This window comes from Centroberyx affinis, unplaced genomic scaffold (genome assembly GCF_046629955.1).
Source record: "Centroberyx affinis isolate AG114_WGS23_722 - 3 ecotype Tasmania unplaced genomic scaffold, CSIRO-AGI_Caff_v1 ptg000918l_1, whole genome shotgun sequence".
NCBI lineage: Eukaryota > Metazoa > Chordata > Actinopteri > Beryciformes > Berycidae > Centroberyx > Centroberyx affinis.
Window position 1 is genome coordinate 134361 of NW_027279500.1, and position 14876 is coordinate 149236.

A 14876-nucleotide genomic window follows, 5' to 3' on the forward strand; every position below is an offset into this window, starting at 1 on the left:
GAGGAGGCTTTGTTGATGCGGTTGTTTATGTCACTGTCAAGGGAGCAGTCCGGGGAAAGTGTGGAGCCAAGATACGTGAACTGGTCCACCATTTTCAGTGGGACACCATTGATTTGGAAGCTGGGGGGTGAGGAAGGTTGCTCTGTGAGTTGAGCAATGACTTCAGTTTTTTGTATATTGATTTGGAGACCGAAGGACTGGTACATGGCAGAGATTGTATTAAGGGCATGCTGCATGGACTGTGGGTTTTGTGCCAAGACAGCACAGTCATCCGCGTACTGCAGTTTGTGTATTTGGCAAGACCGATACTAAGACACAGCCTTGCTTGACCCCAACCCCAACTCTGAAGGACTCTGATTGGAGACCTCCCATAAGGACTCTGGTTTGCATACCATCGTGCAGTTGCTGCAGGATGGAGAGAAACTTGGGCGATACCCCAAGTTTGGAGAGATGTTTCCAGAGCATCTCACGGTTGATGGTATCAAAAGCTTTACTGAGGTCAACGAAGGCAATGTAGAGGTCTTTGCGCTGCTCTCTGCTTTTCTCTTGCAGCTGCTGTATGACAAAAATCATGTCAGTAGTGGATCTGGATTTCCTGAAGCCACATTGGCCCTCATTTATCAATCTAACGTAGAAACCAGTGCAGATCCGAGCGCAGAAATCATCTTACGACAGGGTTCACGTGTGATTCATGAAACGTTCGTATCTCGCCAATCCCATCGTAAGAATGATCGGGCGTTGATAAATGTGGAGGCTGAAAACAATCGTCATTTAAATATCACGCCCCTAAATATTCTCGGTTTAGAGGCCTCGCCCCCAGACTTTACGACATGGAGAGGCGTAATACGTCCAAGAAGAGAAACTTCTCCAACCTCGAAATAGAAACTCTAACGTTGCCAAGTCCAATTGAACCAATTAGTTCTATTTGGCAGCCTGAAAAGTGGCATCAAAGGAAGTCGGAAAAATGCAGTATGGAAAGAAATCATTGCTGCGGTCAACAGCGTTGCCGTCGACATTCCAGCTGAGGTTTGAATATTTAATTTATAGCCTACATCCGTGATATGTATAGCCTATATATATATATTAGTAGCCTAATATAATAGCTTGCATCGCAATTCTTTACATTTAGGTGAAGAAAAAATGGTCAGACCTCAAAAAAGTAGGTTATCTCAAAATGAAAGAGAAATTAATCTTACACCAGAAAACTGTTAACCCCGTTAATTGCAAACAATTTGAAAATACCTATTTATGTTAGGGATAGGCTATATGACACATAGTCGCTGTAGGCCTTTACAAAATATAATATTTTGCCATAGGCTACATATTTTTAAGTGATGAATATGTGGCTGCATATGCTTAGATGCCAGTCAGAATACTATATGGTCTAATCCTAACAGTTCTCCGACTCAGCCAGATTTACTATGCTGCACCGCAAGTCCACGCTGACTCCAGAACTTGCGTACACGAGTTGAGACTTGACGTGAGATTTGATCGTAGCCTCCGCTCACGTCCAAATTGATAAATGCCGAGCTTTGCGTGGAAATGACCGTACACCCAGTTTTCTGTCGTACGTTCCTTTCGTAAATGAGGGCCATTGTGTTTCTGGGAGAGCGCTTTCTGAAATGTGCTCCACCAGTCTGTGGAGCATGATTTTGGCCAGCACTTTCCCTGCGATGGAGAGGAGGGAGATCCCTCGGCTATTCCCACAAACTGCTCTGTCCCCCTTTTGTTTGTAAATGACCACAATGTTGGCATCCTTCCACTCCTGCGGTATGATCTCTGACTTCCAGATGTTGACAATCACAAGGTGTAGGCGGCGTGTCAAGAGGTACCCCCCCATGTGAGGGAGAGGCATGGCATTAATAAATGTTAAATAATATTCTTGAATTTTACGTGTTTAACATCTTGAATTTCCTGATTTTGAATGTCAAACCTTTCTGCATCACCAACTCTAAACACCCTTCTATCAGAGTTTGACCAGTCTTCAATACCAAGCAACCCTAAACTGACAGCTACAAAGAAAAGTAGATTTGCATATTAGTTTGAATTTAAGACCATTAATCTAGTACAGACCACAGACACTCTGGGTTGTTTACAAGGGGGGGGCAACAGCATGTTGTCACACCTCTTGTTGCATAACCTTGGCAATAATATTTGTACTCTATAGCAGAATGTACTGTACAGTATATGTGTATATGGGTTTTTCCATCAGAACAGTTTGCTTCACTTTCACACAAAGTATAGTGGTCTACACACACTCTCTCTTAGGACTTTCGCATTAACAGTTCTGGCCTTTTGGCAGAGCCTGGAGATGCTCCATTGGGAGAAAAATGCTTGAGCAATCATTGCATCAAAGTTGTCAAAACAGCATTAAATGCCAATTAACTTTAGTCAGAGTTGAAAATTAAGATATTCTGTCTATTCCAAAAGACATAATATTCCACGATTCCTTTTTCCATACATTTTTATGTGTCCTACACCACCAAAAATGATTTCCACCTGTTTACGTATAGCATTGGTGACCAGTCATGTGCCATGGAGAGCTGAAAGTCTGCAGGGCTTCATTCCAACCAAACAAGATTTTACTGATTAGCACACCTTCAACTAGAGAGGAGGAACCAGCTTGTGAAATCAGCTGCTGTAGCATTTGGGTGGAATGAAAAAGAAAGTTGGAAGATGGTGGAATGAAAACCTGCAGACTGTCTCAAGTTCAACACAGCCTACATTCCCACACTCAACTACACCCAAGTGGCTCCGTATTTTTTTTCTGAGCCTTTTACATGTTCAGGTCTAGCACAGGCATGTTGGTGCGATTAGGGCAGAGTATCTTCTGCCATTATAGGGTTTCATAACAAGGTCACTTGAGGTTCCCATCTGCCACTGCTTAAAATGATACAATCTGCCCAGACAGGTTTCATACCATCATACTTGCCTTCATTTATAATGCCTGATGTTATGTACAGTCTCACCCCATAAGAGCTGTACCGCACTAAAAGATTTAAAATGAATACATAGAAAACTAGAAGGGCACTCAGAGAGTGCAGACCTCCACCAAGGTTCATGCTATTATTGCTTGTTCGTGAGTCAGATCCGCTACAAAAATTAAATGGGTTCTTCCTTGGCCCATGTTACACCCTTCCACAAAGTTTCGTGAAAATCAGGCCAGTAGTTTTTCCGTAATCCTGCTAACAAAAGGCACCGAAAACATAACCTCCTTGGCGGAGGTAATAAGCAAATAGCCCAATTGGAGATGCTACACTGATGCCTGTAGCTGCTCTAGCAGAAACAGGGGGAAGAGTGACACCAGACCGACTCCTCATACGCTAGTTTCCAGTTCCAAACTAGTTTCCATCAGAGAATCATTCTAAATCAAATTTATCATTCTTAAAGTTCCTCTTCATATTATTCAAACCGGGCTGATAGTTACTAAAAGTCACTGGTTGGTGGTTGGGGGGTTGTGTGAGTGTGAAAGCTAAAATGCATCTTTTTGTAATCATTAATCAGTGTGGTCTTTGTTAATTGAAATTATTTTTATTGCACACATTTAGACAAGCTGAAACTTTCAAAATGTATTATTTATATATATATAAATCCCCATCCATCTTCAAACGTGTCCACGAGAATCCACTTTCATGTGGCCATCTGTAGAAAAGAGAGGGCAAGTTTAGATCTTAAATATTACACCCACATAATGCATTCAACCCTAATCTAATTCAATGACACTGAGGCTAAAACTGATGGCTCAGAAAACCGAAAGTCACCACTGAACAATCTGCCGGTAATTCCAGCTGTTTTCAGTTTAGATTTCATCATGTTTCCATCAGTAAAGAGGAGCCTCAATATTTGGATCAGAGTGTCTGGTCAGCCGGTCCTCCAGCTGAAGGACTGTCTGTCATCGCTGTATTAATATTCTGCTTTCTAGTGAACAATCATGCATTTGACTGCATGGCTGTCTTACCATGTAAAACTGGCCGGCATACTGAGCAGCAACGTCCCTACAGACCATTTGATCCACCTGTGAAGAACAAAGAAGACTTGTAAATCTTCATTTCATGCGAGAGTAGGCTACAGCATGTTGCTGCCACCTAACGTTCAGAAAACCGAGAGTCACCACTGAACAATCTGCCGGTAATTCCAGCTATTTCAGTTTAGGTTTCATCACAACAGTGGATGGCTGCCATTTCCATAGGCTAGAGTTCAAGTTTACCTGTGTCAATGCAATCCTCGCCAGCAGACTTAAGACAGGATCAAATGTTGGGACGAGTCACACCTTTAATTTAAAAAAGACAAATATTTCAGAGTAGCTACAGATGTACGTTGATATCCAGCTCTACCAAGTATAGCTTTGAAGACTCAGAAAATTGAATTATTAACAATCGTCAGTTGTCGCATCGGACGGCACTTCCTATTCAAGGTTTTCATCACAGACAAAGCTTTACAAAAAACACATCTACTTTTGGCAATTAAGCATTTTGACCAACTCACCACTGTGCAAAAAGAGTGCCAGAACCTTGAGTGTTCAGGACTTGTCACACTACAGTGTTAGATCAAATGCAACTTTTAATCAGAGAAACTGGGTTAAGTTTTAAGATATGCAGAGAGAGCTTGTGTGGTCCACTACATATTTGGTGTGCTTAGTTTTCAGCAATCATCACAATAAACCAAGTACTGGACAAAGGTAAGCCTTCTTAGTGTACAAAGGTGAGCTGATCATAAAGCTCATTTGTCCATTCCTTGAAGAGAGAGAATATTTAAGAATCCACATGAACTTACCTGCCTTACAAGCACCAAGTTTTCAACAAGTCTGTAGTTATGGTTGTACCCCATATGGTGAGTCCAGAGGAAATTTCTCAACCTAGAGAAACAGAAGATTTTTTAAAAGCTAGCACTGATATTGGTTCATTTGAGAGGGCAAGACGCCATTGCCATCTTATGTTCAGAAAACCGAGAGTCACCACTGAACAATCTGCCGGTAATTCCAGCTATTTCAGTTTAGATTTCATCACAACAAAAGTACAGTTGTCATTTTTAGAACAGACTACACTTTCAAATTCACCTGCGCAAACTGAATCCTCTTCAGTCAGCCAACATGGGAATATATGCAGTGCTGATTGCCACCTTCAAAAGGAAAAACACAGATGTTAGAACAGTGATAGAAGTGGATGACCAAATTTAAAAGGAGAATCAAGTGCAACTTTCAAGACTCAGAAAAGTGGATCATAAGTCGTCAGTTGTCGCATCGGACGGCACTTCCTATTCACCGTTTTCATCACTGAAGAAGCTCCATTTAAGATGATGAAAACACAATATGAACTCACCTGCCATTCATGCACCAGGTTGCCAGCAGCTGCATTGTGTCTCATACTGGGTCAGTGTTACTCAGCAGTTAACCACTATACAGAGGAAAACAGAACAAGATGGTGAGGAGTGAACACTGATTTAGTCCTTTCCGTCTGATAGGGAAAGGTGAATATAATCATATCATGTAGTGTTCAGAAAACCAAGAGTCACCACTAAGCAATCTGCCGGTAATTCCAGCTATTTAGTTTAGGTTTCATCACCACACTTCTGGTTATAGTTTTAAGCTTTCCTGTTTAATAGTGTACATTGAACCCACCTCTGCTGACTGGATTTTCAGTCAGCTTCATTAGACAGACCTGTTCGAAAAAAACAAAAAACAATCAGTAACTTATATGTAACTGGATAATGTGTTAAGACTGATCATTCCAACCAAAGAGAACCAAGTGCAGCTCTGTAGACTCAGAAAGTGTGCAAGAAACATCGTCAGTTGTCGCATCGGACGGCACTTCCTACTCAAGGTTTTCATCATTGACACAACTGCATTACAGCCTTCAGAAAGCGATTAGTACTTTAACTCACCTCCGAAGAAGATCCATCGACAGGCGTTGCCTTCATTATACTGCATCAATTGAGCTCGTGCAGAGGGTTGGGATGCAGAGGATGGAAATCAACTCCACCTGTGGAAAGTAGACATTTATGATTTATAAAAAAAAAGGTTTCAAAGCAGCTGCTGATTGGAGTATAGGTTGGGATAGTCTCAACACCCGAACGTCTTCGCAGTGTTGTTGAGAAAAATCAAAGTTTAAACTGAAAGAAACTACCTGAACCTTCACAGTAAACAGCGCAAATACTAGTGATACACTTAAATGATGTAAAATAACCCACCTTATCCACGTTTTTCGGCTTTCCTCCAGTCATCCATGCTCTTCTCCACGTGGCTGCTTGAGGCCCATCATGATCATGCTAACCGGACATCGTTAGCTAAAGACTAGTTGCTCCTGCAGCATGTTTGCAGCGACATCGTTTCACCAATAAACTACACATCAGCGTTCAACTGAAGTGTTGTATTATTTTTACAGGCGATTTCGAGGAGCTACATCCACTAAATATTGATACCATCCTGACTATTACCTCTGGAAGGGAGTTGCACGGACGACAGACGAACTCAAAAGAGCAGTAACGAGGCCGGCAGAGTATCTATACCTGACCGTCGCGGAAATAAAGCGTCACGGCGGATCTGAAAACGTCACTAACTGCTAATCAAAAATGCATAAACTGTCATTTCATCGTGTGGAAGTGAAAACGCAATCATATTATCGACTCAATTGAATCAAATAAAAAAACAACTTTAAGCCTTATCTCTCATTTTTATAATCTCATGATGCTTTCTCTGAACATAGCTGGTTAGCTTTTCCGTCCCTTTGATTCCTACCCCTTGTAAAAAAAATAAATAAAAAAAAGTTAATATATGCTTTACAAACAAACAAACAAACAAACAAAAAACAGAAATAAAAACACATTTGTATTACTGCCAAAAAAAATACATAAACGTACATCAAAACCGTCTCTTCCTACCTCCCAGTACTGAAATTAGTTGGATGCTGTTCTCAAAGATGAGCAGGACTGTTACCATCCAAGAAATTATTCAAGATTAAATTTGAAGGAGAAAAAGTAGGCTATGCGCATGACTGTTCTGACTATAGCTTTCACTGTCCCATTAGCTCTCCTCCTTCTGAATAGACCAGCAGCCTAATTCTACAGTAAATCATACTACAAATACAAAACGACAAAAATCTTTTCAGGTGGGGTTCAGTGGGACAAAATCTAGTAAAATTCACCTCAATCGTTTAATGTAGCCTAGATCAATTTGGGGGTCCTCTTTCAGGTTGGAAAGTTAGAATCAGTGTATACTGCCTGCATGCCATCATCAAGACTATATTACAACAATCTCTTAACCATTACTGAATAAATAAATAAATAAATAAATAAATAATAATAATTAATGTAGCACATCACACCAATGGCATCAGATCAGCAACAACCTTTTACATTAATTGGGCTCTGTTGACTGACATTTATTCAATTTGTTAATTGGATAAAGCGGCCACAGGGAGGCGCCGGTCGACAAGTTATTCTCCGCACCAACCGCACGCAGAGTTTGCAGACCCATAATTGTCCGAGGTTGTCCGTCTCTCGTCTCTCTGGCGACTCAGTTTGTTGCTGTGTGCCATTTGTTCTGGATTTTGCCCTGGCATCCTTTCCTCATCACAAACCCGGAATATACTCTCTACAACATTTAACCCATCCGAAGTTTCAGGTAAATATGTCAAATCTGATTTTTGATAGGCTACATTCTACTTAAACTAAACGCACATGGGTTGCTTTGAGAAACACAATGTTTTAATTCTTGTTTTGTCTTTTACTGAATTGTTTTGTCTTTTACTACTCTGTTGACGCTCCATCCTTTATTTGCTAAGACAGACTGTGTCAACTAAACCTTTCTTAAATGTAGGGCTACAATTTAATGAATATTATGTCACTTATCTTATGTGTCTTACCTCATAGTTTTCTAACCAGTCAGATTCAGCTGGACATCCACTAGCAGCTTGCTTATCAGGGACTGTGTGGTTACCAGAGAGACATTGTTTAGTGTTTTACTGTTCCTGTCCGACAAAGTACAGCAGATGGCAGAGCAAATATTGTGCAGGACGTTGCATTGTGTGTCTACTCTGTAAATAATAAATCACCATTATGATTTACTGGAGCCTCTGTATTGACTGAAACCTCCAGTTTAACTCTTCAACATTTTCTCTCTTCCAGGGAAACCTATAAGACATAATTGTGTCAATCCTGGGATTTGTGGAAAGAGCTGTTACTTTTCATGTGTGTGTGTGCGTGTGTGAGAGAGAAAGCAGAGGAAAAGTGTGTGTGCGCTTCTTGAATGAATGTGTGTTGGATGTTATAGTGAGCGTGGCAGCTTGAAGGAGTGTGTGTTGCATTGTGTGCATGTGTGTGTGTGCATTCAGCCAGGAGCATGTTGCCACCTGTGAAAAAAGTTCGGATCATTACTCAGCTCCCAAAGGTGAAGTATAAGCACACACACATACATTTGTATTACTATACTTGTGAGGACCTTGATTGACTACATTCGTTCCTCAACCCCTAACTCAAACCTTAACCCTAAACCTAATCTTAACACTAAACCCAAATCCTAACCTAAACTAGCCCCTTGAAGAAATGAGGACCAGCAAAATGTCCTCAGTTTGTAGGATTTTCCTCATCTTTCTTTCCTTGTGAGGACATTTTCTTCTCATGAATACAGGAACACAAGGACACACACACACACACACACACACACACACACACGAGACACACACACACACACACACACACACACACACACACACACACACACACACACACACATATTCTCTATAACACAATTACAACATCTAACAGTATTAGCATTCTGGTATCTGTGATATGGGGACAGATAATGATGCCTGTATATGTGGTTATTTGTGGTCTTTTTCCTTGAAAGGAACTCTTTGTTTTGCTTATAGCAGACTGCTGCAGAATCACATAAATAGAGCTGATGAGACGTTAGTGATTACAAACCGCGGGACAGTTAGTGTAATGTGAAATGTGATATATGCAAACAAGGTTTTGAGTGTCCTTTGTAGCTCTGGTAAACCCCACCAAACCCTCTCTCCCTGTTTTCAATGTGATTTTTCTACATTTGTTTCTTTCAACAGCCTTTTTTTTTTTTTTGACAATCTCCCTCTTTCTGTCCCTTTTCCTTTTCAGTGTTTTTGTCCAAATGCAGCTCTACACACCAAAGATGTTTTCCATCCACAGGTGAAGGCTATGTGCCAAACACAGAAGAGAGTGGAGTAAGACGCCCCCGACACACACACACACATATACACACTCTTGCCCTGTTACATCAGTGTTTAAATTAATACACACTCTTGCCCTGTTACATCAGTGTTTAAATTAACTTTTGGCTTTGTGTTCCCAGTTTTAACATCGCCAAGGTGATTGTAGTGGGTGATGTTGCAGTTGGGAAAACATGTCTGATCAGCAGGTAAGGAAGACGTCATGATGAACTGGATTAGTTGGAGTGTCATGGTTGTAAAATTTTCTCATCCCATATGATCCAACTGAAATTAAAATGTGAAAATCACCAAAACTGGACTCAAGACTTAAGACTTTCTTACCCGACAGTGACGATATGAATTTGGCATGTAAAACAATTAGGGGCTACCATCGAACCGATGTAGAACACATTCACATGAAAACATACAATACTGGCAAAACACACCCACACACAATCAACCTGTGCACAAAGCTACGACTCACATTTTCTTCAGGAAAGGTCTATCCCTGTAGTTAAATCAATGCTACTTTTCAGACTGTGATCCAAATCATCATTAGTGGTTTGACTGAGTGGTTTGTGCAACACTTGCTTTATGCAGACTGCCAGGTTGATACAGTGGGATAGGGAAAGGAAATTGGAGTTTATGTCTTCGTTAGATCTCTGGATTACAGCTCTCTGTTGGAGGGGAGCACAGCACAGACTATGATGATGAGCTAAACCTGTGATTATTTGTTTTTCTTGTCTAATAATGTGTAATTATTTACCACATGTACACTGTACCGTATCTCCGCTGCCCTTCTCTAAATTCTTTGCCTTGAATTCCACAACCATAAAATAACATTAACACACATGATACAATTTTCAAAATGGTCATCACATCATTACAGTCTCTCTCTCTCTCTCTCTCTCTCTCTCTCTCTCTCTCTCTCTTTCTCTCACACTCTCCCCCCTCTCTCTCTCTCTCTCCTGTCCTGGATTCCTTTAAGGTTCTGCAAGGGTGCGTTTGAAAAGAACTACAAGGCGACCATTGGGGTGGATTTTGAGATGGAGCGTTTCGAGGTGCTTGGGGTTCCCTTCAGTTTGCAGCTGTAAGTTTATCTTTAATCCTCACAGACACATTCAATCCACAGATTCAGTCATAAACAAATCAAATCATGTGCTCATGTGTGATGGCAGCCGATTCATAACTCGGCTTCAAAGGATCCACATTTCAAAGCTGCACTGAATGAACTGTATCTACCAGAAATTGTTTGATTAGATAATGATGAGCTGCTCTAAATTAACATCCCCGCCTCGATGATTAGGATGATAATCCTTTTAAGCTTGCCGTTTTGGACTGTCTACTAATTAAATTGTGGGCCTATAATTGCACATTTAGCCTTCAGTATGCTGGCTGCAGCCATGACGAGAGTTACACTATTAATTTATTTGAAGCCAATTCATCTTTCACAACCTTTCTGAAGTATTTGTCTTTGAGGCCTCTCAAATATTCTGCTCCTGACATCATTTATCATTATCATCCATTAGATTTTTTGTGTTTCAAGTAGCAACAACTCTTAAGTGTGTGCCTCTTAAATGTAAGTGTACAATTAAAGTAATAGGAAAGTAAATTCACAGAGGGACAGACTGCATAGGAAAGTGTAGCTGGTGAAGGGATGAACGCACAAAACAAGTCGGTAAACCTCTGTATGCTTCATAACAAGGTTCCACTCTTTCACTGGCAAAAACTCCCTTTCTCCTCCTTTGTTTTTTGTCTTTTTGCTCCTCATTCTTCCTCATGTTCCTTGTCATCCTCCTACTTTTCTTCTTCTTCTTCTTCTTCTTCCTCTTCTTCTTCTTCTTCTTCCTCTACAGCTTTCTTGATAAAGTTAGGTTGATAATTGTTGACAATGGCCTAATATCTTGTTGCCACTATGCCCAGCATTCTGCACACTCTGCATTCATTGCTGTTAAAACAACCATCATGGATGTTGGACATGACAGGATCCTTAAACTCTTGTTTCTGTCTTTCTCTCTTTCTTCCCTTCCATTATTAAGGTTTCATTCAGGTTTCATCTAATCTGATCTAATCTCACTGTTTCAGGTGGGACACAGCAGGTCAGGAGCGGTTCAAGTGCATCGCCTCTACATATTACAGAGGAGCACAAGGTGAATTTTGTTTAATCTCTATGTTGTTACTATCTTATTTGACTAAAATAGACAAGTCATCTTTCTGAATATGGGCAAAGCACAAACAAACACATCCTCATGACTTTGTATTACTTCTCTCCATAATGTGTGTGTGTGTGTGTTTCTGTCTCTCCAGCCATCATAGTGGTGTTTGATTTAAGCAGCTCTGGCTCTTTAACTCATGCCAGGTAAGGAATATTTTATAATTATCTTATGATTATGCCATTCGAGTGCCATGAAAACTCTCACCTGTGTGTGTGTGTTTGTGTGCATGCAGGCAGTGGCTGGAGGACGCTATGAAGGAGAATGACCCATCCAGTGTGTTACTGTTCCTTGTCGGCACCAAGAAGGACCTCAGTGTGGGTGGCTTTTTCCCTTTTTTTTCAATTTCAGTTCAGTATTAGTTTAGTTTTCAGTGTAGTGTTTGGATGTTTTAATGTAGTGTAATGGATTTTTTTTTTTCAAATGTTTTGTTTTTGTTTAGTTTTTATTTAGTATTTTTGCGAGGGGTGGTATTTTTAAACGAATAATGATTGAAGTTCAGAACAGGTATTTTTTAAATATATTTGCAGCAGGCATCGTGTAATACAAACAATAAATCAAACATTTCTATTAAGTTTTCAATTAGCATTAAGTAAGAATAGCTAGAAATTCCCCGCCTAAAATGCAATGTTTACGTAAACAAAGAACTGAAAACTAAAAACATTTCACCTATTTTCATTTTAATTTAGTTTTACAAGTAGTCAAGATATTAGTTCAGTTTTTGTTTTTTCACCAAGTCTCGTTTTTATTTTTATTTCAGTGTACGACAAAGTAGCTTGTCCTCCACTTACCTCCCTTATTCTCATTCACTGCCTCTCTCTCTCTCTCTCTCTCTCTCTCTCTCTCTCTCTCTCTCTCTCCAGTCTCCTGAACAGTTGGCCAACTTGGAGCAGGAAGCCATCAGACTGTCTGAGGAAATCAAAGCTGAATACTGGGCTGTGTCTGCCAAGTCAGGTGGGAGTCAAACACACACACACACACACACACACACACACACACACACACACACACACATACTTAGACGCATAAATCCCCACATTCCCTGCCAGTTATCATTCCTTCACCCTTTCATTCCTCTTCTCCAGTCCTCTCTCTGTATCATTAATTCATCTTCTGCTTTCTTCCCTCTTTATTCTGCCAGGAGACGGGATCAAGGACTTCTTCTTCCGCGTGGCGTCTCTCACCTTCGAGGCCAACGTTCTGTCAGAGCTTGAGAAAAGTGGATCCAGGCATGTCGGTGACATTATCAGTGAGTCAGTTCGCCCGAAAACGTCTCATTATTTGGCAGCATCACATTCCCAAGTATTCCACTGACTCGTTTGTTCGTCCCATTAGTTCCCATTTTACATTTTGCCGCTGTCGGGTGAAAACGTCACATCTGCAAAAAGTCTTGAAGGATTTCAGGAAGAAAAACAGCCTTGTTTCCAGGTTGATTTTTGGGTTTATCTAATAATCCAATTTGAGTTTTGAAAGGGTTTGTTGAGATGTTTTCTCAACCCATGGAGGAATGTGTGATCCTTCAGTTGAAGTTAAAACATGAAAATCACCAAAAATAGAGTTACAAGGTTTTCACATAACACTTGAACTCCTGAACCATTGAAAAGGGTACAGGAGTACAAGTACCTGGGCACTATTATTGATAGCAAACTGACATGGAATGCTAACACCAACGCTAGGTTTGCAAAGGCTCAGCAACGTCTCTACTTCTACTTCTAAGTTTTAAGGTGGACAGAACTATGCTGACACTGTTTTACAAGACCTGCATTCAGAGTATATTGACCTTTTGTACTCAGTGTTGGGGGGGGGGGGGGGCAAAACTAGAACAAATTGGACAGGGTTGTTAAACTGGGTGGCAAGATAACTGGGGAACCAATGTGCAGTAAGGTATAGCATGCCCAGGATGCGGACTAAAAGAGGCATCACATCCTTCGTCCCACGCAGCATTCAGCTGCTTAACAAGCTCTTGGTCTGAATTTGGCACTTTCTTGAACTTGCACTTGATGTCCTTTATCAACCAAATGATGTTTTTTCTGATGTTTTTACATGCTTATGTTTTATGTTATATTATGTGCTGTCATGTATGGTTGTTGATGTTTTGATATTCTTTTATGCTCTTTGTGCAAAGCAAATTCCCCCGAGGGGCATTAAACGTTTCATTCATTTATTCATTCATTCACCAATGATATGAACATGACACAGGAATATCTACAGTCTGGCTCTTGCACTTCCTACTATTGCTTTTAATGTTGGTTTTAAGCTTTGAATTTAAGCTTAATTTCACTGTAGCGCTCATTGTTGCTATGGATACAAGCCTCAGCTAAGTGCCTAAAATGTAAAATGTGCCTCTTTAATGTGCTTCCATCCAGGGATCACAGACGACGAACGCAAACCCAGCAAGAGGAAATCCAACTGCTGCTGATGAGAGAGAAGACACACACACACACACACCTGGACGAGGCTGTGGGGGCTCGCATGGACACACTGTATTGACTGATTGATTGATTGATTAGAATGGACTCCACATGCTGTGAACATGGATGTCAAGTAGAAACCCAAGAGAGCGTTGTAATATTAAACATAACAGTGTTTTATTACTGTGGCTCTGCGTTCGGGCCTGAGAGAGGAAACTGGGAAATCTTTAATTGCAGGTTTCATTTAGCTTTCAGTGATTCGCATGTTGACCCATTTAAAGAACAAGAAACCAGTCACCAGAATGACAAGGTCAGTGTTGTGAAACCGACCTGCGTTCCCCTCCGTCAGCCCGTCTCAGCTCCAGCTCGTCTTCAGTGTAGTGTGTTAGTGTCCTCTCAGGAATGTACATGCTGTTGGTCTGGGCTCCAACAGGCAGCGCTTTGTGGTTTGTTTACCCAAAAAACTTATCAAAAGAGAAAGAATATTCTACAAGGCGGTAATAGTTCATGTTTTGTCACGGTGTACTGGCATTAACTGCAATGTCCTCTGCCTGTTGCTATCAGAGACACGTGCCTGTCCATCTGAACTGATATTATGTTTTTCCCCTTCTGGATGATGAGACGTCAGTAACAACCCTAATGCCTTGTTTTTTTTGTTTTGTTTCTTCACTGGTTTATTTTCTTCCGTCTCCTGTCATGTGTCTCTGTGCTGCTAATGCGATGCATACGCCGGCCCTCATGACCGCTCTCATACCCACGCCCCGTCTCTCTCTCTCTCTCTGTCTCTCTCTCTTTCCCCTGACATAAGGATTCTCATGATCGTAAAAATGGAGGGATTGTTTGCCAGGATAGAAATGATGAGCAGTAGTTACATCTGTGGCCAATTGATTTCCTCTTTCAGAAGAAGAGAAACGAGGAAGATTTTTTATTTTATTTTGCTGGGTGCTCTGTGTTGGATGTTTTCATAAGCCTGATAGTTTTAACCTGTTTTGTCTTGTGTCAAATTAAAAATACAAACTAAAGGCGTGTCCAAAATGGATGCTTAATATACTTTTTTATGGATTGTAAAGATT

At 40.7% G+C, this 14876-nt stretch overlaps 1 protein-coding gene, 1 long non-coding RNA gene and 7 other non-coding genes across 9 annotated transcripts; 1 reads left to right on the plus strand and 8 right to left on the minus strand.

The window, feature by feature from the left end:
- Positions 1-3510: 3510 nt before the first annotated feature.
- On the minus strand, positions 3511-6457 carry LOC139645890 (uncharacterized). Its single transcript, XR_011695256.1, has 9 exons — positions 6187-6457; positions 5881-5978; positions 5618-5657; positions 5319-5393; positions 5057-5118; positions 4774-4855; positions 4208-4270; positions 3959-4015; positions 3511-3642 (listed from the first exon to the last, which is right to left on the minus strand). It is a non-coding gene; the product is annotated as an uncharacterized lncRNA (long non-coding RNA).
- LOC139645894 (small nucleolar RNA SNORD65) lies at positions 3741-3815 on the minus strand. Its single transcript, XR_011695258.1, has one exon. It is a non-coding gene; the product is annotated as a small nucleolar RNA SNORD65 (small nucleolar RNA).
- Positions 4091-4164, minus strand: LOC139645899 (small nucleolar RNA SNORD65). The gene has a single exon (XR_011695264.1). It is a non-coding gene; the product is annotated as a small nucleolar RNA SNORD65 (small nucleolar RNA).
- LOC139645897 (small nucleolar RNA SNORD49) lies at positions 4352-4429 on the minus strand. The gene has a single exon (XR_011695262.1). It is a non-coding gene; the product is annotated as a small nucleolar RNA SNORD49 (small nucleolar RNA).
- LOC139645898 (small nucleolar RNA SNORD65) lies at positions 4935-5008 on the minus strand. The gene has a single exon (XR_011695263.1). It is a non-coding gene; the product is annotated as a small nucleolar RNA SNORD65 (small nucleolar RNA).
- LOC139645893 (small nucleolar RNA SNORD49) lies at positions 5203-5277 on the minus strand. The gene has a single exon (XR_011695257.1). It is a non-coding gene; the product is annotated as a small nucleolar RNA SNORD49 (small nucleolar RNA).
- LOC139645895 (small nucleolar RNA SNORD65) lies at positions 5491-5563 on the minus strand. Its single transcript, XR_011695259.1, has one exon. It is a non-coding gene; the product is annotated as a small nucleolar RNA SNORD65 (small nucleolar RNA).
- LOC139645896 (small nucleolar RNA SNORD49) lies at positions 5759-5834 on the minus strand. The gene has a single exon (XR_011695260.1). It is a non-coding gene; the product is annotated as a small nucleolar RNA SNORD49 (small nucleolar RNA).
- A 1878-nt stretch (positions 6458-8335) lies between the features above and the next one.
- Positions 8336-13811, plus strand: LOC139645891 (ras-related protein Rab-34-like). Its single transcript, XM_071521771.1, has 10 exons — positions 8336-8383; positions 9109-9194; positions 9323-9388; positions 10168-10269; positions 11265-11329; positions 11487-11538; positions 11628-11709; positions 12256-12346; positions 12534-12641; positions 13759-13811. Exons 1-10 carry the CDS (start codon positions 8336-8338, stop codon positions 13809-13811), a joined length of 753 nt encoding a protein of 250 aa, XP_071377872.1.
- Positions 13812-14876: the final 1065 nt, after the last annotated feature.

Excerpts from the sequence above, each read along its gene's own strand:
- LOC139645891 (XM_071521771.1), top strand. The coding sequence starts at position 8,336 with ATGTTGCCACCTGTGAAAAAAGTTCGGATCATTACTCAGCTCCCAAAG. Across the intron at positions 10,270-11,264 it reads GTTCCCTTCAGTTTGCAGCT|GTGGGACACAGCAGGTCAGG; the intron begins GTAAGTTTATCT and ends TCACTGTTTCAG. Across the intron at positions 11,710-12,255 it reads GCACCAAGAAGGACCTCAGT|TCTCCTGAACAGTTGGCCAA; the intron begins GTGGGTGGCTTT and ends CTCTCTCTCCAG.